Here is a 26,678-nt window from a genome sequence, read left to right on the forward strand (position 1 = left end):
CCAGGCTCTGTAGCACATCCATGTAATACCCTGGCTGGGGTGGGGTGGGGGGCAACGAGTGACCCCGTGGGACTTACCAGCCAGCCAGCTTAGCCTTAGTCTTAAGTTCGAGGCCAGCGGAAGACCGTGTTCAGAAAATCAATGAGGGGCTGGCAATACGGCGCAGCAGGTAAAGGTGCTTGCCAAGCCTGGCGACCTGAGTTCAAGCCCCGGAACACACATTGGGAGGATGAAACTGACTTCCCCAGGTGGTCCTCTGCTAGTCATGCATGTACTGTGGGCATGCGTGTGGGTGCACACGGAGACACAAATAGAAAAAAAAAGTAATATAAACAGAAGCCATAGACATAAAAGAGAGAGAACATCTGGGATTTTTTTTTCAGTTTTGAGCCTTTTTGTTTCTTCAGTTTGCACAGAAATGAGTGCAGGAGTAAGCATATGGCTCATATGGTGAGCTACTGTACACTGGTTAAAAAATAATGAATAAAAAAAGAGACTAGAATTTCGTGAAACCTTAAAGGATGCTCAACACGTGAAACAAATGTCCAAATGCTGATTTTTATCAAAAGAACAAAATAAAAGAACGCTTGCTTGGTTTTGCTCACTCCTATGTGAGGTGGCCCTGGAGGGTGCTCAGGTTCCCAAAGGCTGGGATGTGCCATCAGCTCCCCTCCAGACTCCGGGAGCTAAGGCACCCTTGCTCCAGCCACTGGAATCATAATTGGCAAAAGGCCTTCAGCTGACAGCCCTGGGGGACAAGAACTCCTCACCTGAGCTCACTACAGCTTCCTATGGTCATCACGGGTGGGCGGGGCTGAAGGTGTGAAGGCCAGTCCCAGGACTGGATTGAAAACACTTCCCAAGTGCCCAGGCCTCTTGCTTCTTAAAAATCCCATTGTAGCTGGGCGGTGGTGGCGCACGCCTTTAATCCCAGCACTCGGGAGGCAGAGGCAGGCAGATCTCAGAGTTCGAGGCCAGCCTGGTCTACAAGAGCTAGCTCCAGGACAGGCTCTAGAAACTACAGGGAAACCCTGTCTCGAAAAACCAAAAAAAAAAAAAAAATCCCATTGTATTGATTCATTGGGGAGCGGGCATGCTCAGAGCACAGTGTGTGTTAGAGGGTAAACCATAACTTTTAAGCTGTCTGTTTTCCTCTTCCACCTTGTGGGTTTCAGGGAGACTGTATTTAGGGCTCAGCAGGTTAGGGCCCCGGCCTCCAAGCCTGGTGACCTGATTCGATCCTTTTCCCTTTAACCTCTCTCTTCCTCCCTCTGCTTTGTTCCCCTGCATAGGTTCTGACCCAAGAACACCCCAATTAAGTCTCTTCCTTTCTAACTCTCCACTTCCTGGAGAGTCTCAGAAATAAAAAGCAAGGAGGCTAAAATTGATGGTTTCTTATGATTGGGAAAAGAAGGGAGTCTGGTGAAGGAGGTCGCGATTAGGAAAGATAGTTCACCATCTGCCTTTTTATAATTAAAAGGTGTGTAAATTGGGTGCATGAAATTTTACAAATTATAGATGAAAATGTAAGCTTGATATGGCAGCCATATTTTGTAATCATTTATGTATATGTTTAGATAGTCTTTTTAATTAAGGAAAAGATACTTAATTTTTATTTGTATTAAGGATTTATTTTACTTTTAATTATGTGTATGTGTGTTTAAGACACATGTGGGTGCATTACCAGCAGAGTCCAGAAGAGGGCGATAGAGCTCCTAAAGCTGTAAAAGTTATCAGTAGTTGTGAGCCACTCAACATGGGTTCTAAGGGAACAAACTCCGGTCTTCTACAAGAACAGCCAGTGTTCTTAACTACTGGCCCATCTCATCCTCCATCCCAGGAAGAGGTATTTTAATCCCAAACCCTGTGCCAGTCACATTCTAAATGTTCTTTTTCTCTTTTCTGGTTGTCTTTTTTTCAGTACCTACTGAGAAGCACCGCGTTGACGTCATCTCGCCATGGAGTTTCCGAAGTCACCTGATGGCGGGTGGGGCTGGGTGATTGTGGCTGTCTCCTTCTTCACTCAGTTCCTCTGTTACGGATCCCCGCTGGCCGTCGGGGTCTTGTACATAGAGTGGTTGGATGCCTTCGGTGAAGGCAAAGGAAAGACAGCCTGGGTGGGATCCCTGGCGAGTGGAGTCGGCTTGCTTGCAAGTAAGTGGATCTGTTCGTGTGTTTTCTTACTCTTTAATCCTTTAATTGCATTGGCCGTACCATCAACATTGCACGGGGCACGGAGGGCTTAAACATTTGAAGCCTAATGTGTATTTCCCTGCTTGTCACCGTCGGGATGTAACGGCTGTTCCTTGGCTGTGATGAGTCCGTGTGAAACTGCAGGAATTCCACAGGCCTACAATCCTTTTATGATCCGCTTCCTCGCCAAAGTGACAGGCGGCATGGCAGATGATGGAAACAAAAAGAGGAAGAGCTAGAGAGATGGTTCTGTAGTTAAGAAGGTACACTGTTTTTTGCTCCAGGAGGTCAGACACCCCCTTCTGTCCTCTGTGGCACCCTCACACACATGTGAACACACACACACACACAGAGACAGAGGGAGGGAGGGAGAGAGAGAGAGGGGGGAGGGAGGGAGGGAGGGAGAGAGAGATAATGAGATACATGCATATACAAATAATGAAATAAAATAAAATCTTAGGAAACAGAAAGTTGTGCTGCAAGCGTAGGTTTCCTGCCTCTAAAGAGGCTCACGGAACATAGGGGCTGGAGAGACAGCTCAGATATAAAGTGCACACTGGGCACGAGGACTTCAGTTTGATCCCCAGTACTCCACAGGAAAGCTGGCTGCTTTAGCGCATACTTATAATCCCAGAGCTGGTGAGGTAGAGACAAGTGGATCCCTAGGGTTCACTGACCAGCCAACCTACTTAGCTTGGATTAACTCTGGGTTCATTAGAGACTCTGTCTTGTAAAATAGGGGAGACTTAACATCTAAGAACATGAACAATAGTGTTGTCTTTCAACTTCCACATGCACACACACACACACACACACACACACGGCTCACCATATGACAAGGAGCACACATCGTCCCAGGGATCTAATAATTCAGAGGATGTATGCAGTGGGCTGGCATGGTCACGGTATGTAGGCGATCTCCGTGTCTTCCAAGCTCCGGCTTGTCTGGATTCCGCACTAGGTTCTGTTCACGTGTCCATCAATTGCAAAGACCTCCTCAGAAAAGTATCACACAGTAAGGGCAGTCATATCTCACGTAGTGATGTTCTTTAGGCTTTTCACAGGGCTTATATGTAGATCTATTTTGATCTAATCAGTAGTTTGCAGTGTAATGGGGATTTCCATGCTTAAAGCAAACAGCAAAGGATTTTTAAAATTTATCTTTTTGACCACTTCGGTGCCTGGAGTCACAATTTGAATTCTGTAATTCTTAATGACTATCTCTCTACCTTATCTGGCATTATTTAAATACCAAATGGACTGATGATACAGGCAGAGGTGGATAGGTACCCCTGGAGCCCCTTCCTGTGTGCTAAGACAGGCAGAGATAGGATGGTACCCGTGGAGTCTTCCTGTGTGCTACAAACTTACCATGATTCCAGGAACAAAACCCAATCTCTAAACTGTGGAGAAACTGGGAACTTTGGGTGTTGTGGCTCATAAGGTGTTTTTAAGTTTTGAAATGGATTTATGAAAGTCTGCTTTAAACAAGCCTGAATTAGTCATCCTTTTAAGATATGTCTATCTCTCGGCTATTAAGGGGGTTGCTGTGGAAAAAAAAAAAACAATGGCATCCAGTTGTTAATACCAAACAAGTTGCAAAACCTTGGAGAAAACCCTGCACTCTCCTCTGGCCTTCTTAGATAAGATAACTAAGCATGACTAAATAAATGGAGAAAATTGTGATGTTCCAGAATCAAGAGAAACAGGAAATTTGTCCAGGATTTGTTTGAAAACGTTTTTAAAAAATAAAGATTGCAAGACTGGAGTGATAGCTCAGGGGTTGAGAGCACACACTATTCTTATAGAGGACCTGGTCTGCTTTCTAGCCATATGAGGTGGCTCACCACAGCCTGGAATATTAGTTCCAGTGAATCCTATGTCCTCTGGGCTCCTTTGACACCTGCACATACATAGTGCACATACATACACATAGGCACGCACACATACATGTGCAGTTGTAAAATTAAAAGAAAGACTGCTTGTAAAATTGTTAAAGCACAAGAAGCTAGTACATTCATAGAGAGGTTTGAACACATGGCCTTCTAGAAAACAACTTGGTGTGGATAGATCTTACAGAGTTTCCTTACATTTCGTCGTTTCTATTAGCAAATTCCTCAACAGAGCTGTAATTATCGGGGCTTCCAGAAAAGAATCAAAGGATAACTCCAACTATATTCCCCTTAGCATGTGGTAAGAGGGCCAGGCTTGTTCCGGGGTCAGTTCAGGAGGAAGAAGAGAGTTAATGGCAGCTGGGATGTGGAACGTGGACACTAGTGTAGAAGCTGAAGTTGGTCTCCCTTAAAAACTGACCCATAAAGCCGGGCAGTAGTGGTGAATCCCAGCACTTGGGAGGCAGAGGTAGGCGGATCTCTGTGAGTTTGAGGCCAGCCTGGTCTACAAGAGTGAGTTCCAGGACAGTTTCCAAATCTACAGAGAAACCCTATCTCAAAAAGCCAAAACCAACCAACCAAACAAACAAAAACCCAAAACTGACCTGTAGCTTCACAACAGCTCCATATCCCCGGGTCAACAGCTCTGTGTCCCCGGGTCAACAGCTCCAAGTTCCTAGGTTGACAACATTTGTCTCAATGTCCAGGGGCAGCTATCTTCAGTTTAAATAGGACTGTCTACAAAATTTATGAACCCCAGAGAGATATGAAAACAGAGACTCCTTGCTCAAGAATTCCTAGGATTTTCACGGCAGTGACAGCAGATCATAGCCCTAGAAGCTGGGCCTTCTCTAGTCTAAGAAGCCAGCTTGGCAATTCATCTTCATGTTTGCCCTTTGGAGCCATTAGGTTGCTTTGACACAGAATCAAGCCAGTTCTCTACTGTTACCCACTCTTGAGCCACTCAAGAGCCCCAGTACTGCCTCTTGCCCTACCTTAGAGTCCAGTCCTTCAGGTCTAGGCTTCTGTGATGCTGGACCTGCCCTTCCAAGTCTCTTAAGATGTTTAGGAATGCCAAGAATCTGGCTGTGTTTTGAATGCAGCATTTGATAATCTGTGTGCCTGCTCATATCTTACTAGAACGACACAGAGAAGGAAGAGACATTCTAGGCTGGTCCTTTGGAAGAGTTAAGCCTCTAACTAAGTTAAGAGTTAATTGGGAAATCTATTTGGGTATTAGCTATCTGATCTGATTTCTGATTTTTCTTTGAAATGAAATTTCTCAGGCATGAGCCCATTTTAAAATACACAAAGACCATTCCAAACTTCATTTTGTACAGGCAAATTTTTGGCTGCCAACTCTGTCATCTGTGCAGCACAAATTACCTTTCATGGGGCATCCAGGAAACGCCAAGTATATTGGGAAATCACTTGGGCAGCGTGAACTCATTTTCTCACACAGCTCTCTAACCTCCTGATGCTCTCAAGAACACCAATAACAAATTATCTCATTGATCTCGAAGCATACGTCAATGGGCTGCTATTGTGTGTGTGTGTGTGTGTGTGTGTGTGTATGGGTTGAGACCAAGGTGACTAGCAAGAGTGGTTCCATCTCTTGAGTTTCTTGACTAAGGATAAAGTTAACCTAGGTAAGACCCCCAAAAATCGTGTATATTTGGAGGCTAATTGAAATTGGAACCCAAGCAAACAGGCTTAAAGAGCCTTGACAGTGTGCTCTGGAGTTTCCCAGACTGCAGCCCTATTCATAGCCAAGGGCTTGGAAGTTGCCTGACTTGTGAGTCAGGACTTCTTTTTTTTTTTTTTTTTTTTTTTTTTTTTTTTTTTTTTTTTTTTGGTTTTTCGAGACAGGGTTTCTCTGTGGCTTTGGAGCCTGTCCTGGAACTAGTTCTTGTAGACCAGGCTGGTCTCGAACTCACAGAGATCCGCCTGCCTCTGCCTCCCGAGTGCTGGGATTAAAGGCGTGCGCCACCACCGCCCGGCGAGTCAGGACTTCTGATTGGCGCTGAGGGCAGTTGGACTGTGAAAAGACAAAGTGAAAGACAAAGTCTGGGTCCTTCGTGGGGAGGAGACCCATGTACTGAAGGTCAGCGGAGCTTCGAAGGTCCAGTTGTGCCTAAGGTGGGTGTGCCTGGGCCTCGTTCAGAAGTTCAGCTGTGGATGGTGCTATCTATAGTGTGATTGACAGCTTCAGCTATGTTTTCAGTGTCCTGCCTCAGGGCTGGGGTGTGTGTGTGTGTGTGTGTGTGTGTGTGTGTGTGTTGGTACATGCACTTCTGGATGCATGTAGAGACTGCAGATCAACCTTAAGTTCTTCCCCAAGTGTTAGCCAGCTTCAGTTCTCAGATTCTTCAAGGTGGTTGGCCAATAAATTCTCGGGAACTTTCTTTCCCTCCTCTCCCAGCACTTGGATTACAGCATAAAGCACCAAACCCTTCTTTCTAGAAGGTTCTGGAGAGGAGCTCAGGTTTTCATGCACAGAAAACACTTTATCAACTAAGTGACCTCTTCAGTCCTCATTTTCATATGTGTGTATGTATATGCATACTATACCTATCTATTTATATGTTTGTTTGTTTTTTTCCAAAACAGTTTCTCTGCTTTGGCTGTCCTAGAACTTGTGCTGTAGGCTAGGCTGGCCTCGAACTCACAGAGCCCCACTTTGCCTCTGCCCCCCAAGTGATTAAAAACATGTACCACCACCACCTGGCCCTCTTTTTGTTTTCTTGACTAGTGTGGAGATTGTCTGAGGTGGGTGGGCTGCCAGAACGATGGATCATCATGAGTAGCCAGGCAGGGAAGCCAGCAGGCTTTGCCAAATCCTTGGGTGCTAAGACTTGGGGTCTGTGCTGTTCACAACACATTGTGGTGAGATGAATTTGCCTGAAGAAGAGGGCTCAGGCTGGGAGACTAGGTGGTTGGTTTTCTGGGTCAGTTTGGTTACGTTCATCCTCTGGTGACTCAAGCTGGCATTGCTGGGAAGGTTTTCTTGTTTTTGTTTTAAGATGTAAGTACGCAATCGGCTTTCAGAGAGAGAGTTCATCCTAGACAATCTGGATGGACTCCAGAAGAGAATGGAGCTTTTCCAGAAAACAACAGCTCTGCCCAAGGCCTGCAGCTTCAGCCCATACCCGAGCGTCCCAGCTGGCCCCTCCTGGTGGCTTGCCCTTATGGATCTTCCTTAGACTTGCCTACCTAGGCAAGTATCGCCTGGCCCTTAGCCCACAGATCCCTCACGATAAATCTCTTAGTATCTGTTTCCTGTTGGTGTTGTTTCTGTGGGTGATCTGGATGAGCACAGAAGGAGTGGCAGGTCACTGAAGCAGAGGACAGTCATGGCTTTGCCATATTCTGAGAGGTGCTAAAGCATCCCCACCCCCAGTCTACATGTCATTCTCCAAGTTCAAGAAGAATGGAGTCAACCTCATTGCTGGAACAACGGAAGGACGCTTTTCATCCTTTAGTGTGAGGGTTAAGGCAGAGTTAGCAGCCCCCTTCTGCCTGTTTTGGTTCTTAATTCCTCCGGCCTGCGAAGCATCTGCTAGCGTGAGTCAGTAGAAGTCAGCTCAGGCAGGCGCACCGGCTAAGAGTGCCGTGAGGGCTGTCAGGGCTGCCTATGAGGACTGGCCCTGAGCTGCCAAGGACCCTTCACTCCTTCAAGGACTGACTTCCACCCTCTGTGGGAGACTGGGGCAGAGGCCAGTCCCCATGTACCAGGCCTTTCTGGGCCAGTGGCTAGGTGAGTTTTGGTTACTTTTTTTGGCACCATTTTGTACAGATGTCAGCAGGCCAACCAGCCAACAGAGTCAGTCAATGTATATGTGATCCAAGATTATCTTTCTGAGAGTGAATCTGAAACTCACGACGTCAGTGGGGTGAAGAGCCTGCCACCCCGGGCTCCTTGTGGTGGAGGAAGACTTTAGGCACTCATGTGCCCAGGATCATTCTGTCAGAAAACCCTTGTTGCACACCAGGTCCACACCTGTTTGCCACTGTATTTCAGTTCTCGTTGTATGCTGGCTAACTTATGGTTTTGACACAGCAGTCCTGGCTGGCCTCTGATTTTTGGGGTCCTCAGAAACTTTTTAGGGGAGATAAATACAAGGAGAAATGTAATGACTGTCTCCCCCAAAAAGCATAATTTCTTTCGTTGAACTACATATTCTGTCTTTTTGTTTGTTTGTTTTTAGTTTGCTTTGGTTGGTTGTTTGAGATAGAGTCTCACTTTGCAGTCTTGGCTGGTCTGGAACTTGTTAATGGAGACCAGGCTGGTCTAAGAACTCACAGAGATCCGCCTGCCTCTGCCTTGTGAGTGCTGGGATTAAAGGTGTACGCCATCATGCCCCGCTTCATTCCCAATCTTAAAGAGACTTCCTTCCAAGTTTTAAAGAGAAGCCTCCCCTCCCCTTTAAGGCCCTGTCACTTTTAGACCTCCACGTATTGCAGCAGCTCTCAACCTTCCTAACGCTGCGACATTTTAATACAGTGCCTCATACCATGGTGACCCCAGCCATAAAATTATTTTATTCGTCCCTTTATAACTGTAATTTTGCTACTGTTATGAAGCATAATGTAAACAACTGTGCTTTCTGATGGTCTTAGGTGGCCTCTGTGAAAGGGTCCTCCAACCCCCAAAGGGGGTCGTGACTCACAGGTTGAGAATCACTGATTTATTTATTCTATTATCACTGTCTGATACTCCTCTCACATTAAATCATGGTCTCGAGGCCTCTCATGCAAACAAACCTCATTCCCAAAGGGAATAATCTCTGTGTCAGCTTCCCCTTTCTTCCTTTCTCATTATAACACGACTTCTGAAGCCACGAGAATCTTTCCCTCCTTTGTGTTTGCTTTTGCATTCCGGTTGTGACTGGGAACATATTTCACTGCCTACTCAAGGCTCAGGTTCTCCCCTGAAATCCCCAAACACCCTGTAACCTGCCTTTTTTTCAGGCGATGGAAATATTCCAAAGAGACTCTCCTGTCCCTTTCTTTGACGATCAGGCCATGGAAACAATGGACTCTCAGAAATTAGAGTTTTCTCAGAAACCTCCTACTGAGAACAGACAGGGCTGAACCTGGGGGAATCCAGAGGAGGGATTTGTCTCCAGAAAAGCATTTACATCCTGTGATGTGACCTTTCTGGAGAGACTTGGAGCTGAGGCCGGGGTAGGCAGAGATCACTGCTGCTGGACTGCATGTGACTCTGGCTTTTTTTTTTTTGTTGTTGTTGTTGTTTTTTCGAGACAGGGTTTCTCTGCAGCTTTTTTAGAGCCTGTCCTGGAACTAGCTCTTGTAGACCAGGCTGGCCTCGAACTCACAGAGATCCGCCTGCCTCTGCCTCCCGAGTGCTGGGATTAAAGGCATGCGCCACCACCGCCCGGCTTACTCTGGCTTTCTATTTTAATCCTCCACCCTCATGTCAGGACCCCAGTCCTCGGCAGGGTTGGGAAGTCACTGGATCTCTTTGTCTCTTTTTCTACCCTGGTCACATTAATAAATCCCCCCCCCCTTTCTGCCTTTCCCTATTAATTTGGCTCATTTAATTGGCTTATTGAGGACAGGTGACCAGAACAGGCTCTCTCCGGCTCTGCCTCTCTCTCTCATGGTCCTCATACTGGCTTGTATTTTGAAGTGGTATTCTCACGACTATTACCATTTCCTTACTCGGAGAATCTTTACTCCCCAGTGGAGCAGCGCTGATCGCTGGTTATTCTGTTTGACATATCTCAAACTGAACTACCAGCGAGCCTCTCTTTTCATCTTCATCATTTTCCATGGTTCGTAATTTGGGCAAACTGCTTTTATTACAAAGGTCCTTTCTACGGAATGGAAGACTCGAAGCCATATAAGAAATCTCCCTGGAGAACAGTCCTTCGATTTGTTTGATTGAAATCTGGGACTGGCCTGGTGCTGAGGATCAATGCTTGGTTATTATAGTAGAGATCTTGTTTGTTAAGATAGAGACTTGTAGGTGTGTCCTGTTCTGTAGGGGTGGACTTGACCAAGTTTGGATACATTTCACTGGTTTGGACACATTCTGTGAGGATCATTACCCATCATTCCCACCTTTGCATCCCACCCCCTGTTTCCTTGTGGGCTTCAGGCGCATGAATTAAAGCATTGTCCCATTTGGAGAACACAGAGTGAGCCAACCAAGGACACCAGTTATGCCTGCTAGGGTTTTGTCAGCTTGATGCAAGTTAGGGGGGTCTAGGAAGAGGGAAACTCCAATTGAGAAAACGCTTGCATCAGATTGGCCTGTAGGCAAGTCTGTGGGCATCTTCTTGATTAATGACTGATGTGACAGGCTCCAGTGACCTCTGTGAATGGGGCCACTCCTGAGCACCATTCTGTTTGGTTCAAGGAAGCAGACTGAGTGATCCATGGGAAGCAAGCTAGTAAGCAGCATTTCTCCATGGTCTCTGCTTCAGTTGCTGCCTCCAGGTGCCCACCCAGACTTCCCTTCTTGCTGGACTGCAAGCTTTGAGGTTCTTTGTCCTGCCATGCACTAGAAAGGCACCTTCTTGGGATTTCTCTTTCCTTCCACATGAAACGAGCTTGTTGGGGCCGACTCTTCCAACACCCTTTATTTCCAATCTGCTTGGTGCTATGATTCTAAGCGTTTCCTCTGGCACAGTGCCAGCGAGACACAATCTGTCTCAAGACCTGTTTCACACACAATGATTTTCTTTTACACTGAACAAATTCAGGCATGGATAACTTCTGACCATCGGTCAGCCGCGTACAGAACTGCAGGAGGTGCCAACTGTTGGTCTCAATTTGCGGATGAGGAAACTAAGCCTTGGGGAGTGTGAATCCATTGCCCGAGATTCAACAACTTGACAAGAAGGAAAGCCAAACCCTAGCTCGAATCTGATTCCAGTAATCACCTTTCTCCACAGTGAACTCACCATCCTTTTATTAAAAAAAATGGGAATAGCAACATTATCTACTTTTCAGGGCTGCCATAAGGCTAATGTGGAGTGTGACTGTTAGTCAGAGTAACTCATGTATTGTCTAGCATACAGCAGCGTCCAGTGTGCAGCAGCGTCTAGCATGCAGCAGCGTCTAGATTGCAGCATCATCCAGCATGCAGCAGGTGTCTAGCATGCAGTAGCATCCAGCGTGCAGCAGCGACTAGCATGCAACAGCGTCTAGCATGCAGCAGCGTCTAGAGTGCTCAGAACTGTAGGTGTTGCCTTCCTGGGTTGCATTGTGATGGAACTGTTTTGAACTGACAGTGGATGGATCATGTGGTTGTAAGAAAGGGGTCACTGCTCCACAAGTGAAGGTCTCAATTTCTTTTAGGTCCCGTCTGCAGTCTCTGTGTGTCATCTTTCGGAGCGAGATCTGTCACCATCTTCAGTGGCTTCCTGGTGGCTGGAGGCCTGATGCTGAGCAGTCTTGCCCCCAATATCTACTTTCTGTATTTTTCCTATGGCATCGTTGTAGGTAAGGAACCCAGCCCCCGTAAGACTTCCAGCTCCAGCTCTGCACCATTTCGCTGGTCTCTTTTTATTAAGTTAATCTGAGGAGGGAAGATGTTCAGCAAAGCCTCACATTCAGTGACCACCTCTAAAAGTTGTTACTTTGGGAATTATCTGCCCACTGAATCCAAGCACTGGGAAGAGATAACCACATTAAATTTTGTTATTGTTCTTTTAGGATTTTATGTCTCTCTCTCTCTCTCTCTCTCTCTCTCTCTCTCTGTCTCTCTCTCTCTCTCTTTGCTTGCATGGATGTCTGTGTGCCATGCGAATGCCTTGGTGCCCAGGGAAGTCAGAATGGAGCAAAGGAACACCTGGAACTGGAGTTACAGTTATGAGCTGCCATGTGGGCGCTGGGAAATGAACCCAGGTCTTCTGGAAGAGCAGCCGGGGATAAGCACATTTAACAGTCCCCTATGCCCCACTGCAGGGAACAGGGAGAGATTTCAAGCTTTCCTCTCTATATTTCTGCAAGGAAAAATGAGACAGGAGGAATGTAAGCTCAGATGTTCCTGACGTTGGTCCCTTCTCTCTGCTTGCTTCAGCACCAGTGGGCAGCAGAGTTTCAGTTTGTGGCCAGCACCCAATCCAGAAGTTCCTGTTGACATCTAAGGTGGATTTTTAAAGACAAGGTGTGAGAGGGAAGAAGATGGCAGAGTGGGGATGCTTGATGAAGACTTAGTAACGGATGAGTAGAGCCTGGACCACTCAACAGCTCATGAAAATCCCTTTGTAATATACTGTATTTAAAGGTGTTTGATGTTGAAAGCCTAGTGGTTTTCAAGCCTAGGCCATGGCCACAGGAGTTCCCGTCTGGTTCTGTTATTTTAATTATGCAAATGAGATGATGGCCATTGCTTGTATATTCACCTTAGCAAACGTAGTACCACAAGCTTCTCCCCCAGTCCTCACTTAAATGGTTTTTATCATCAAAGACAGTTATTTTTTTCTTCTTTTTATTTAGTCAGGGTTTCTTTGTGTAACTTTGGAGCCTATCCTGGAACTCACATTGTAGACCAGGGTGGCCTTGAACTCACAGAGATTTGCATGCCTCTGCCTCCCAAGTGCAGGGATTAAAGGCTTGCCTGGTTATTTTTTTTTTCCTCTTTTTGAGACAGGGTCTCACTATGTAGTCTTGGGTGGTCTTCCTCCTGAGCGCTGGGATTAAAGGTGTGTGTCACCAATCCTAGCCAAAGATGGAACTGATTCTCCTGGCTGTGCAGTTGTATTGAGCAACCATGATGTTGGGTATGTTGTGTTTGTTTTGTTTTGAAGCAGAATCTCCTGGTTCTGAACTCTAGATCTTCCTGGCTCAGTTTCCCTGGTTTTGAGATTACATGTGTGCACCATTATGTCTGGCTACTAATTATGATTTTTAATATTGCCTGAGGCTTTTTCTTTGCGGATACAGTCTATGACTGTATATGCGATAGACTCCATTAAAAAGTACAAGCTAATACCAAGACAACGGCCGCTTTCAGTGCTACATTCTAGGTACGAATGATGCATGTTTACATCTTCAGTGTCCTTTAATCCCATGTGAGTGTGCTAAGTGTCAGAAGCGAGAATCCAAGAGTCGTGGCGCTGGTCATCTAGGTAGAAGGACGGACTTCTCCATGCGTAACTGGCCCCACAGCAGAAGCAAGGGCACTGACGATGTGAACCCGTGTCTGGTGCTAGCGTACTATGTGTCTGCACGGAGAAAGGATGCAGGGATGGCCACGTGACCCGAGTCTCTAGGGACAGGTAGGATGTGGTCTGTGGATGGTCACTGGAAGAGAAGTGAGGGTAGTGGAAGACACCTAGGGCCAAACACTCAGACTGGGATGCAGTGGGTACAAACAGCAACCTTTTAAAGAGTCAATGTGAGTGTGAGTGTGTGTGTGTGTGTGTGTGTGTAGTGCCTGCAGAGGCCAGAAGGGGGCATCATATTTAGGAAAGAAAAGCATTTTCCTTTTAAGATTTATTCTATTTTAAATTCCATGCATCTGTCCTAAGTGGCTATGTACCCATGCATGCAGGTGCACACAGTGGCCAACAGAGGAAGTCAGATCCCTCCCCCTTCCTCTCCCCCCCGCCCCTCCCCATAGCCTGAGTTGGGCAGTTGTAGGTTTGGTTTGTCTGATGTGGGTGCTGGGAATCGGACTCAGGTCCTATGCAAGAGCAGTGTGCCCTCTGAACAGCTGAGCCATCTCTCCAGTCCCAAGGAAGTGTTTTTTTTTTTTTTTTTCAAGTAACTATAGACATTTTTTTCTTGATACCATTGCAAAACTTGGTAGGGATGGTTTCCCAGAGATCAACTGTGACGCAGAAGCCAATGCTGCTCAGCATTCTTCCATCCATTGTGATACTGGATCTGTCTGCTTATTCTGTGCTCGGAGAAGATCTATATCACACCAGAAATTGCTTGTCTAAAAAAAATATTGGTTCTTTTAAGAAATGAAAGAGCCTCAAAATGCTAACACATTCTATTGAAAAATACCAACAACCATTTCTGCGATGGTCACCAACTCAGTGTGTAACATGAATAATAAAAACCCAGAGACAGAAATTGGGGTTCAACCTGAAAACCAGAAAAGCAAAGCAGCCAAGCCACTAGAGAAATCTTACCATTACCAAGGCTGGATGACGGCAAACTAAAAAGACTAAGCCTCTCTCCTCCCATTTTATATTCCCTCTAGTGCCGAAGTTAAAGGCATGTGACTCCCCTAGGACCGGGATCAAAGGTGTGAGCCACCACCACCTAGATTTGTTTCTGCATTGATCTTGTATAGCTCAGGGTAGCCTTGAACTCACAAAGACCCTTTCAACTCTGTCTCCCAAATCCTGGAATTAAAGGTGTGTCTCACCATTACCTGTCTTCTGGTGGCTTTAGCTTTGTCCCTGGTCTTTTAGGTAAGATTTATTTATCAAAATCAAATAATATGCCTCTACATAGTGGGTGTGTGGCACACATGGACTGTAACGGGACTCGGGGCTCATGCAGGGGGATTGGAAGTTTGAGGCCAGCCTGGGCCTTGTGATATATGGCTGGGCACCGAGTTCCCAAAATGCTTACTTGTATGTTTGCTAAAACCACGGTATCTGTTTACCGAGGGTCTTCCTGGGCAGCGGTTGAAGTCATGAAAATGACCTTAGTGCACTTCATGAGCCCGTGGCTTGTTTTCTTCAGTCAGCAGCTTATGAGATGTTTATAAAGCAGTCATCACGACCAGATAACATAGCAGAACATGGTAAAAAGCAAATTCAGGGAAGACAAATGAGATAGATGCTGATGGAAAACAAGCAAATAGTACCAGATTTCACCGGTACTCACAGAGACCGAAAAATAAAACCAAAGAGCTGGACGTGACCAAGAGACGCTGTTCTTACCCGTGGGACTCAAGAAGGCAAAAGGAGCTGCAAGATTGCTTCTGATTCTGGAAAAGTTCAAATCTACAGGAAAATAGAGAACACTACCACAAGCAACCATGTGCCCGAGTCTTTGAATGCGTGTGGGTTTCTTACTGTATTTGTGTCCTTTTTCCCTCTCCAAAGTTTTTTATTTTTTTTTTTTTTTTTTTTTTTTGGTTTTTCGAGACAGGGTTTCTCTGCAGCTTTTTTAGAGCCTGTCCTGGAACTAGCTCTTGTAGACCAGGCTGGCCTCGAACTCACAGAGATCCGCCTGCCTCTGCCTCCCGAGTGCTGGGATTAAAGGCGTGCGCCACCACCGCCCGGCAGAAACAGAACCACAGGGACCCGGGGTTTGAACTCGGGACCTCAATCGCGCCAGCGCCGCACGCTTAACAGGCTGAGCTATCGCCCAACTCGCCTCCAAAGTTTTTTAGCTGAGACTAAATAACCCCTGTAATTTACTGTTAAACAAGGTACAAAGTAGCTCTAAAGATGGGGACTTACAGGGACAAGCTTAGAGTGCTGGGGTGGTTGAGAATCCAAGCAGTCTTCAGATCCTTCCTTTTGCTGCCTGAGGTGTGAAAGATAAGCTCCAGCAGAATAGCTTGGGGTGAGAGGGGGAGCCGGAGAGATGGCTCAGTGGTTAGGATCACTGGCTACTCCTCCAGAGGATGTGGGTTCAATTCCTAGTCCCCATGTTGCTCATAATAACCGGTGACTGAAGTTCCAGGGGATTCAATGCTCTCTTTTGGCCTCCACAGGTACCTACACGCGTGTGTGCAAACAGGCACGCATACAAATAAATAGAAGTAGCCAGGTGGTGGTGGTACACGTTTTTAGTCCCAGCACTCGAGAAGCAGAGGCAGGTGTGAGTTGGAGGCCAGCCCGGTCTACAGAGTGAGTTCCAGGACAGCCACAGTTACACAGAAAACCCCTGACTCGAAAACCAAAATAAAATAAAATATACACATTTTAAAATTGTTACGAGCCCCTGGAGGAAGAATAGAGCCACTGTAAGACTAGAAGAGACAGAGACCTGAGATGTAGGCATGATTAAGTTTTATTTTTGTTTTTGGATTTTACTGTAGCTTTGGAACCTGTCGTGGAACTAGCTCTTGTAGACCAGGCTGGCCTCGAACTCACAGAGATCTGCCTGCCTCTGCCTCCGGAGTGCTGGGATTGAAGGTGTGAGCCGCCACCGCCCTACATGGTTTTTTCCTTTTTTGAATTATTCTTTTGTACCTCAGAAATTGGTCAATTTCTATTTTTGCTTGACTCTGATGTTAGGAGGGTGAAGAATGATGTTTCTCAGATGTCCATTGAGTCCCCAATACTGACAGAGGGGTCTGGGGACGCTGATGTTTAGGCAACTGGTTCCACAGCTTCTGAGTGGGGACCCTTCATTTTCTTCTTCTGCACTGAAGTTGTGCACCTGTCTAACCCCTCCCACCCCGCTGTCTTCTTACGTGCAGGTCTCGGATGTGGCTTATTGTACACCGCGACAGTGACCATAACCTGCCAGTATTTTGACAGCCGCCGAGGCCTCGCGCTTGGCCTGATTTCAACAGGTACCTTTTCAAAATTAAGTACAGTATAGTCACAAGTTAACATTTTAAACAGAGCAAAGAGGTGTGAAACATGTGTGCAACCAGCCTCTGTGCAGTGGCCGGGCAGTCAGAAAGCAAAGTGGTTTTTTTTTTTAATAGCACTCCTAAAAGGAAAGTTTATTTCCTACCATAAATATGGGAATGGCTTTCAAAAACCCAGAAACCCATGCCAGGCAGTGGTGGCACATGCCTTTAATCCAAGCATTTATGTAGCACAAATAATAAAAGGGGAAATGGCAACTCTCTGCAGCAGCACAGCCTCTGAGAGGTCAGGTGGTAGAGCATGGGACTCTTAATCCCAGGGTCATGGGTTCAAGCCCCACATTGGGCACCAAATGTAGAATGATAATAAAACCTAGAGACAGATATTGAGGTTCTGTCCAAAAACCAGAAAAGCAAAGCAGCCAAGCTATTAGAGAAATCTTACCTCTACCAAGGCTGGGCAACTGCAGACTATGCAGACTAAGCCTTTTCTCCTCATATTTTATATTCCCTCTAGTGCTGGGATTAAAGGTGTGGCTCCCTAGGACTGGGATTAAAGATGTGAGGCACTACCACCTGAATTTGTTTCTGCATTGATCTTGTGTAGTTCAGGGTGGCCTTGAACTCACAGAGACTGATCTGTCTCCCAAATCCTGGGATTAAAGGTGTGTGCCACCACTGCCTGACCTTTAGTGGCTTAGCTTTGCCCTTCTGATCTTTAGGCAAGCTTTATTTATTAAAACATAAATAAAATATCACTATACACTCGGAAGGCAGAGGCAGATGGATCTTTCTGAGTTTGTGGTCAGGCCAGCCTGGTCTACAGAACAAATTTTAGGACAGCCAGGGCTACACATAGATACCCTGTCTCAAACAACAACACCAACAAAATAAACACCACAAAACTCAAACAAACAAGCAAAAACAAACAAACAAGAAAACCTCCAGATCCATAAATGGCAGACCTGAGTACTAGACCTCAGTGTGATGGCTGCTAAGGAAGTTTCTAGTTGTTCCCAGGTTGTCTGCAGCTCTCTGCAGAAGCACTTGGATGAGAAACAGAATCCTCCTAAAGCCGTCTGCTATGGGAAGAAGGGAGGACAGGTGGGAAACAAGAGCGGCAGCCACTGTCAGAGGCTGAGGTCAGCCTTGCCACATAGTGAAGAACAGAATCCCGCCTAAAGCCCTGCTCTCTGAGCATGGCTCACTCACCTAGGTACACATCCAAGCCACACACACACACTCTTATTATCCCTCTAATAATTAACACATGATCACTGAAGGCATAAAATAGCATATAAAAATATAGATTTGAAGCCCTGTGTGGGAGCCTATGTCTTTAATTTCAGAGGTCTGGGGCAGAAGGTTTGTGACCATGGATTTAGCCTGGGCTATATGTAGTGAGAACCCTGTCTCAGACAAACAAAGAAAAATGTGTAAATTTTATATATAAAATTTATGGCCTCCTCCAGGTATTTTGGGGTGGCAGTTCATGTTTTAGATGGATTTTAAAAAACTTCTAAGGTAGTATCAATCTCTGTGACTGATATTATAGCAGTATTTCTCAGCCTACAGGTCTTGACCCTTCTGGTGGGTTGAAGGACCCTTTCGCCGGGTTACATATCAGATATATTTGTATTATGATGCATAACAGTAGCAAAATTACAGTTATGAAGTAGCAATGAAAATTATTTTGTGGCAGGGGGTCACCACAATTTGAGGAACTGTATTCCACAAGAGAAGACAGTGTTGTATTTTAAATGGAAAATGGTTTTTCCATACGATATATTCTGTTTATGGCTCTCCCTCCCCCTGGTCATCCCAGATCTTCCCTACCCACCCATATCCACACCCCTGCTTGTTCTTTCTCATTAGAAGACAACCAGGCACCCGAGAAAATAAAAATAAAAATCATAAAACAAGACAAAATAAAGCAAACCTGAATATGACAAAGTAAGCAAACAGAAAAACAAAGAGCCAAGCAAAAGTATGAGAAGCTCCTGTAGACAAAGAGACACACAGATTTGTGTGCACAGAAATTCCCTAAAACGCAAAGTCAGAAGCCATAGCATAGAAGCAAGAGGCCTGTGGGGTAAGAAAAAAAAACAAAAAAATAAGTAAGCCCAGGCAAAATCATTAGGAGACAAATAAGCATAAAAACAAAAAAGAAAACACCTCCAAAAATGTCACTGAGTTCGTTTTCTGTTGGCCATCTACTAGAGAAAATGAACTTTCCATTTGTGAGTGGTTTTCGTTGGAGATAGCTTCCGGATTAGGGAAGGGGACGTGTGTCTACTCATCACTGGAGAAAGGGTTCCTAACGGCCATCTCTCGGGCATCCTGGAGCTAGATTTTGGTCACTCACTTGCGGCTTGGTGTCGAACAAGGTACTTCACCGCTCAGTGCTTCCGTTTTCTGCACTGTAAGACAGGAACAGTGATATCAGACATGGCTCTGGGTTATTGGCGCTGTTGAGGCACACACAGACTGTAGGATGGCCAGTGATTGTAACTGTGACCAAAATATCCTGCTGTGTCCAAATTTACAGATGCCAAAGACTCTGGAAATTTCCTGCTGTTGTGTGGCTCCGGGTTTGCACTCAGTCTGGAGGGCAGGGAAGAAGGGGTGCACTGCAGCCCAGCAAATCAAAACTGTAATACCCATGGGCAGTCCATTTGAAGGTCTCTACTAACAGTTTACTAATGTAGAGCCAGGCATGAAACCCCCTTCATCTCAGGAGATCACAGAGAAGCAAAATCTTAGTAGATTTTCCAAAAGAAACCATGAGTCAATGCCTTGAAACATAACCCCCTAGTTGAAAGGGGCAAAATGTAGAAATATAAGCATATTATAAAGGTTTTAGCCTGACCAGGTGGTGCACGCTCGCCATCCCAGCACTTAGGAGGCTGAGGCAGGGTAGCTGAGTTCAAGGTCAACTCTGAATCTACAGGGAGGGGGGAAACGACACCTGTATCAAAACTAAGGCAACAAAACCCTGAAGGCCGTGGACTGTGATCTTCTCGGTGGTGAATCAGGATTAGAAAACAGCCCTCTCCTCCAGTCTGCCTCACCGTCTGCTTTTGTATACTGCATGGTTTTTCTATTTTTAGCCTATTTTTTAAAAAAAAGAACATTTCATAATGTGTGAACATTTGGGGAAACTGAGGGTCCATAAATAGCCGTGCTGTTTGCTGTCTGGTGTTTCTGTGTTTTCCAGGGAGAGCTGAATACCGGGGACAGACGGGCATTGTATGCTCATGATATCTTAGATGTTTGCCTTCTGACCTCTTACAGAAAAGCCTGAAACAATGGGTATCGATGAGCTAATTAGTGCACGTGTGTGTGTCTCTTACTCTTTGAGGTTCCCTAATAGCAATTATTTTTCCTCTCCATAGTAGTTCAAAATCTAGACTGGGATGAAAGCTTAATTAGTATTTTTTTCTCACTTTGCTCTGTATGTTGACTATTTTTCAATTAAGATGTTCTTGTAGCCGATTTAAAATTAGAGCTTCGCGTTTTCCAAAAAACCGCCATGAGGAAACTCTGAAATTGGTTCCCATTACCTTGAAGAATTGCCACATATTTCTAAGTCATGGCCACTTGCCCATGGGACACAGGCAGAGATTCAGGGTTTGCCCTGCCCTGTCACACAGCATATTGTAGCTGTTAATAATTTCTGCTGAAGTAATTTGATATATTTCAGGGTATGACAGACGAATTCTGTTGGTGAGCAATGGCGATTCTTTCTCAAGATCAAGGCAGAACCTTAAATTACATTTCTTTATGTGTGTGTGTGCATGTGTGTGTGTGTATACATGTGTGTATGAATGTGAGCATATGCAGCCACTTGCCTCAGCTCAGACAGAGGTCATGGGAAAACTTGCTGAAGTTGGTACATGTCTGCCAGCCAGCATGTGAGTCAGAGACATTGAGTTCAGGCCCTCATGTGGTGGCAGGTGTCTTTCTCTGCCAATCCAGCTCTCTGCCATGAAAACAGAACTTTTAAAACACCATTCATATAGTGCCTGAGTGGACCAAAAGGACTGGGATCCCCCTGGAACTGGAGTTACAGGTGGTTGTGAGCTGTCACAGAACCCGGGTTCTCTGCAAGAGCAACCAGTGTTCTTAACTGCTGCATTATCTCTTTGCTCCTGGTTATAATATTTCTTGATGAGATGAGTTTTTAGAGCATGGATGTTATGATCATCCAACTCAGAATTTAAAAAAATTAACCTGTTTACATTTTCCTGCTGTTTCATGTCATTTCCCAGTGAGACTTAAATTTTTTAAATGCTCAATTTTAAAAAAATGAAATAAAAACCCAACATGAACAGCATAAATTAAACAGCATCGCGGTGTGCTTAGGGAAATTGATGCTGAAGAAGAGGCATTTGTCCCTGTGTGATGTATAAGCTAGCATACTATAATTGAAATACTCCATCAAATCCCATGTCAGCCTTTTCTCATACTAATGCACTAAGAATACGAATCACTCATGAATCACTCATTTTAGTGATTCAGCAATGAATTTAAATGATCAAACCATTATTAATATCCTTCAATTAATCTACAGCAGTCATCTTAAAAATGAAATGTAAAGATTTGCTTTTATAAAGACAATAAGACATAGTACAGAGCACAGTACACAATAAATGTAAAAGGTAGTGTTTGTTAGGACTATAAGGGCCAGCAAGATGACTCAGTGGGTAAAGGCCTATGCTGCCAAGCCAGATGACTTCAATTCAAGTCCTGAGACCCACATTATAGAATGAGAGAAGTGACTCCCAAAAGTTGTCTTCTGACTTACACACACACACACACACACACACATGCATGCACACACACATGCACACATGTATGCTGTGGAAAGTGCATAGCTGTATAAAATACACACTAAACAAACAAACAAAAAATGTAATTAAAAATTTTTAAAATAACTAAATTTCATGGGTTCCTGGAGTCAGGCTGACTGAATTATGTTGGTTTACAACTTTGAGATCTGTGGTAAATTTCTCAAGCTCTCCAGCCCTTATTCACATCATCCATAGATTGGGGGTTATAGTAGGATGTACTCGATAGGACCACTAAAAGTAACAAGATCACGTATCCAAAGTACGCAACAGGGAGCTGGAGAGATGGCTCAGCAGATAAAAGTATTTACGGCTCTCACAGAAGACCCGAGCTCAGTTCCCAGTACCCACATCAGGCTACTCATAGCCACCTGTGATCCCAGCTACAGGGGGTCTGGCCTTTGTGGGTGCCCACCCCACACAGAGACACATCTGTATAATTTAAAAATCAGATAAATCCAGGCAGGACTGGAGAGATGGCTCAGTGGTGAAGCGCACTGGCTGTGCTTACAGAGGACTGGACTTTGGTTCCCAGCACCCATGTGGTGGCTAACAATGGTCTGTAACTCGAGTTGCAGCAGATCCAATGCCCTCTACTGGCCTCATGGGCACTGCACATATGTCGTGCACATATAACCCTGCCACAAAAACATGCGTAGGCATAAAGTTAAAAAATAACAAATCCGCCGGGCGGTGGTGGCGCACGCCTTTAATCCCAGCACTCGGGAGGCAGAGGCAGGCGGATCTCTGAGTTCGAGGCCAGCCTGGTCTACAAGAGCTAGTTCCAGGACAGGCTCTAGAAACTACAGGGAAACACTGTCTCGAAAAACCAAAAAAATAAATAAATAAATAAATAAATAAATAAATAAAATAAAATAAAAATAACAAATCCTTTAAAATAAAATAATTCCTGAATACAAACAGGGTCTTTGGATGTTGGCTCTGAAGATGGGTGGCCTGTGAGTACTGCTGTCCTGTAATCTCCGTGTTCTCGTGGCTTTAATACTAAGGGACCGTGAGTACCAGTGTAAATAGTAAGTGTGCTTGTGATGCCACCGGTGCGTGTCCTAAGGCAATAGAAACGACCAGACTAAGACTGAGAGGTTCTTGCTCTCTTGCAGGTTCAAGCGTGGGCCTCTTCATCTACGCTGCTCTGCAGAGGATGCTGATAGAGTTCTACGGCCTGGATGGGTGCCTACTTATTGTGGGTGCGCTGGCTTTAAACATACTCGCCTGTGGCAGTCTGATGAGGCCCCTGCAGTCTCCCGACTGCCCTTTTCCTGAAAAAATAGCTCCGGAGACCGTTCTAGAGAGATACTCCACGTACAGTGAGAAAGAGAAGAGCCTGGAAGAAAATCTGAACATCTTGGACAAGGGTTACAGTACCGAAGATAAATGCAACAACACCTTGCCCAATGGTGACTGGGCCCGGGACAACCCCCCAAACCCCACAGCTGCAGCACACAGAAAGAAGGTCGTGGAGCAGACTTATTTTTGCAAGCAGCTTGCCAAGAGGAAATGGCAGTCGTACAGGAGCTACTGCGGCGAGACCGCGTCTCTTTTTAAAAACAAAGTCTTCACGGCGCTTTTCATCGCCATCTTGCTTTTTGACATCGGAGGGTTTCCGCCGTCGCTGCTCATGGAGGATGTCGCGAGAAGTTCCAACGTGAGGGAAGAGGACCTCACCATACCGCTCATCTCCATTATTGGCATCATGACAGCCGTGGGCAAGCTTCTTTTAGGCATCATGGCTGACTTCAAGTGGGTCAACACCTTGTATCTCTATGTAGCTACCCTGATCATCACGGGCCTGGCCTTGTGTGCAATCCCCCTTGCCAAGAGTTATATCACCCTGGCGATACTTTCTGGGATCTTGGGTTTTCTTACTGGTAATTGGTCCATCTTCCCGTATGTGACCACAAAGACTGTAGGGATTGACAAATTAGCGCACGCCTATGGAATCCTCATGTTCTTCGCTGGACTTGGGAACAGCCTCGGGCCGCCGATTGTTGGTAAGATACCCATCTTCAAGTCAGCTCAGTTTCTAGTTCCTCACTGTGACATTTCCGGATAGAGAAGTTCTCAGTAGTGAAAATGTGCACCAAGTAAAATGGATTATTTAACGGTAGTTTATTCAAGATTAATTGGCTAGGGCTGCAGATATAACTGGGATGGAAGGGTGTTTGCCTGCCGTGCAGGAAGCTCTAGGCTTATTCTCCAGCCCTGTCTAAAACCAGGTGTGAGAGCCACCCACACCTGTAACCCTAGCCCTTGGAAGTGGGAAGTTTAAGCTCATCTTTGGTATATGGTGAGTGTTGGCTACATGAGACCCTGACTCAGTGCACGCGACACACACACACACACACACACACACACAACTGTGATATAGTTGAGAAAGCTGATACATTTCCTCTGCTTTGTGCCCACTCTTTATTTGGAAGAAACTAAAAATGCCTGCCTTGAATCTCACGTTTTTAGAAGATTCCCTGTTTGAGCACAGCCAGCTGTGTTGGAAGCAGGTGGGAGCAGGCACATGTAACCACACATAGGCACACGTAACCACACATAGGCACACATAACCACACACAGGCACACACATTCATACACAGGCACACACAGCCACATGTAGGCACATGTAACTACACATAGGCACACGTAACCACACACAGGCACACATAACCACACACAGGAACACATAACTGCACATAGGCACACGTAACCACACACAGCCACATGTAGGCACATGTAACCACACATAGGCATACGTAACCACGCGCAGGCACACGTAACTGCACACAGGCACATGTAGCTGCACATAGGCACATGTAACCATACACAGGCACACACAACCACAAATAGGCACTCACCACTGCACATAGGTACACGTAATCACATACAAGGACTGCTTTTGTGAAAGTCATGCCCTTTTCCTCTCTGTCTTCTCAGGTTGGTTCTACGACTGGACGCAGACCTATGACATCGCCTTCTATTTTAGTGGCTTCTGCGTCCTGCTGGGGGGCTTCATCCTGCTGCTTGCCGCCTTGCCCTGTTGGGACGCGTGCAACAGGAAGCTCCCTAAGCCAGCACCAACAGCCTTTTTCTACAAAGTTGCCTCTAATGTTTAGAGGGATATTAAAAGGCATTATTTTCTCTATTTTTCTACTTTATACTATATGTATACACACAACACACACACATATATATATAGTGTATATGTGTGTGTGTGTATATAGTGTATATGTGATATATATATAGTGTATATGTGTGTATATATATATACACACACATATACATATATACGTATATGTATATATATGTGTGTATATATATATATATATATATATATATATATATATATATAATTTAACAAATTGTTAGGCAGGTTCCCCAGAGTCGAGTTCTTAGAGCAACACTTCGGCTGACTCTGAAGGAGACTGTACTTCCACATACCCTGTTTTTATGTACTGCATGTGTAACCTTTACCCCTTGTACGCCCGCCCTCAAGAAGTGGGACTGTTCTGTTTTACTTCTGTTGTTCGTGAGTTCAGGGTGTAAAGCTGTTGGCTCGCCTCGCCAAGTTTTCTCTACATGAAGAAGTTCCGTGTCTCTCTGCTTTCCCCATGAGCTCTACCACAAGGTCTTAAACCACGCACGTTCCTGTCTTAAACCACGCACACCTCATGGCGGGAAGACCCCTAAGGAATAATTGTCGTCTCCTCTATATCAGACCCGCAAGTCCAGAGAAGACACTAAGCCATTTCACTTCCAGCAATGAAAGTGGCAGTTCACTAAGACTTCGAAGACTTTAGACAAGATTTTTTTTAAATCGCAGCTGCCTGTCGTCGGTTTTCTGTTTTACTGTCCTTGTTGAAGCTCTGTGGGCATTCGGTGTTCACTGTGTGTGAACTTGTTCAATTCCTCCAGCAGACTTTCTGCATGGCTGGCTCCCTAGGACCTTGCTCCCTGGTGTGTTGGTCAGCATCCACTCTCTGAGGTCTCCTAAGAGCTGCTGATTTGCTGGTTTCCGGCTTGGAAATACACCTTTGAACCATTCCGTCGGGCAAGTGGGAAGCATCCCCAGCATCCGTTTGCCATGAGCGCTGTGGGAATGGGTTGCAAGGCCCTGCATGTCTTCCAAATGAAGCCGTGGTGCTTTTTCTTGGGCCTTTCCACTATTGCATCTTATTTTATGGACAGTGCTTTAAAAAAAAAATTCTAAAATAGCAACAACAAAAAACCCCAATGCTCTGTGTGTTTGTTAGACGCGGGGAAAGCCAGGGTGAAGAGAAATCGATACACTCATCCAACATTCTTTAATCCTAAGAATGTTGGAGGGCGAAAATAATGTTTAATAAATAGAAATGGGTTCAACTTTGAGTTTACTCAACAAACGGGTTTCCTCTATAGAAATGGGTTTCACCTTTGCCAAGCTTCAGAATCCCCTACAGACCCTTCAGAAACTGAAATGCTTGGTACTATACTTTTAATTTTAATTCTGCATGTTGGCCCAATAATCCGTATTTTAGCGAACTCTGCAGGGATTCTGGTGCCAGGGTCCCAGGACAGCTGGAGACTGGCACCAGTGGGGGGCTGTGCTGAAGCTCTGGGGAGCAGTGAGGGTCCAGCAGGTAGGAAGCCCTGAGTTCATTGATCATCAGCACCATAAGGGGAAGGAAAAAAAGAAAAGAAACATGTTTTATAAGAAAAATGTTTGGCAATAGACAAACATTTCCTTTTCTTGAATAAAAGAAAAAAAAAACCCACACACCATGAAGTCAGGTATTTTAAAACAAACAGCCAAGGTTCTTTAAGTAAGGGCTTCCTTCCTGTTGTGCCAAAATTGTCTTTTCCTTTTTTAAAAAAACATATATTTTGTATAGCTACCTTGCCTTCTTTTGCAGGCACCTGAAGCGCTTTATTAGATCTGCCCCCGCAGAGCCTCCTTGAGGTCAGTAACCAGCTGTATCCGGTGAGGTCAGTAACCAGCTGTATCCGGTGTCATCCACCAAGGAGTAAGATTTCCTAGCGTAGTAGGTTCTGTTCCATGATGCAATAATGGGGCTCAAAGCACGTTAGACTTGTACGCCACATTCAGACTTCTGGAAAGTTCTCTGTACCTCATTCTTCAGTCTATCAAAGTTAGTAAATTAAAAAAAAAATAACTCCAGCTCTAGGGGATCCGACACCTCTTCAGTCTCCCACAGGCACCTGTGTACCGGTGACACACACACACAAACGTGCGCGCGCGCACAC

The 26,678-nt window shown here is 45.4% G+C and overlaps 1 protein-coding gene across 4 annotated transcripts in view; it reads left to right on the forward strand.

Annotated features, from left to right (window-relative positions):
- The window catches only part of Slc16a9 (solute carrier family 16 member 9), a 37,316-nt gene extending 12,700 nt beyond the window's left edge, over nt 1-24,616 (forward strand). For 2 of the 4 annotated variants that reach the window (XM_038343243.1, XM_038343244.1), the window contains exons 2-6: nt 1,922-2,154; nt 11,415-11,558; nt 16,459-16,554; nt 22,547-23,437; nt 24,372-24,616. In XM_038343243.1, the coding sequence (XP_038199171.1) occupies nt 1,959-2,154; nt 11,415-11,558; nt 16,459-16,554; nt 22,547-23,437; nt 24,372-24,550 (1,506 nt within the window). In that variant the 5' untranslated portion in view covers nt 1,922-1,958 and the 3' untranslated portion in view covers nt 24,551-24,616. The remainder of the gene's footprint in view (nt 1-1,921; nt 2,155-11,414; nt 11,559-16,458; nt 16,555-22,546; nt 23,438-24,371) is intronic. The other 2 variants (XM_038343245.1, XM_038343246.1) reach the window with 2 other exon arrangements.
- The last annotated feature ends 2,062 nt before the right edge of the window (nt 24,617-26,678 follow it).

Source organism: Arvicola amphibius, chromosome 9 (genome assembly GCF_903992535.2).
Source record: "Arvicola amphibius chromosome 9, mArvAmp1.2, whole genome shotgun sequence".
Lineage (NCBI taxonomy): Eukaryota > Metazoa > Chordata > Mammalia > Rodentia > Cricetidae > Arvicola > Arvicola amphibius.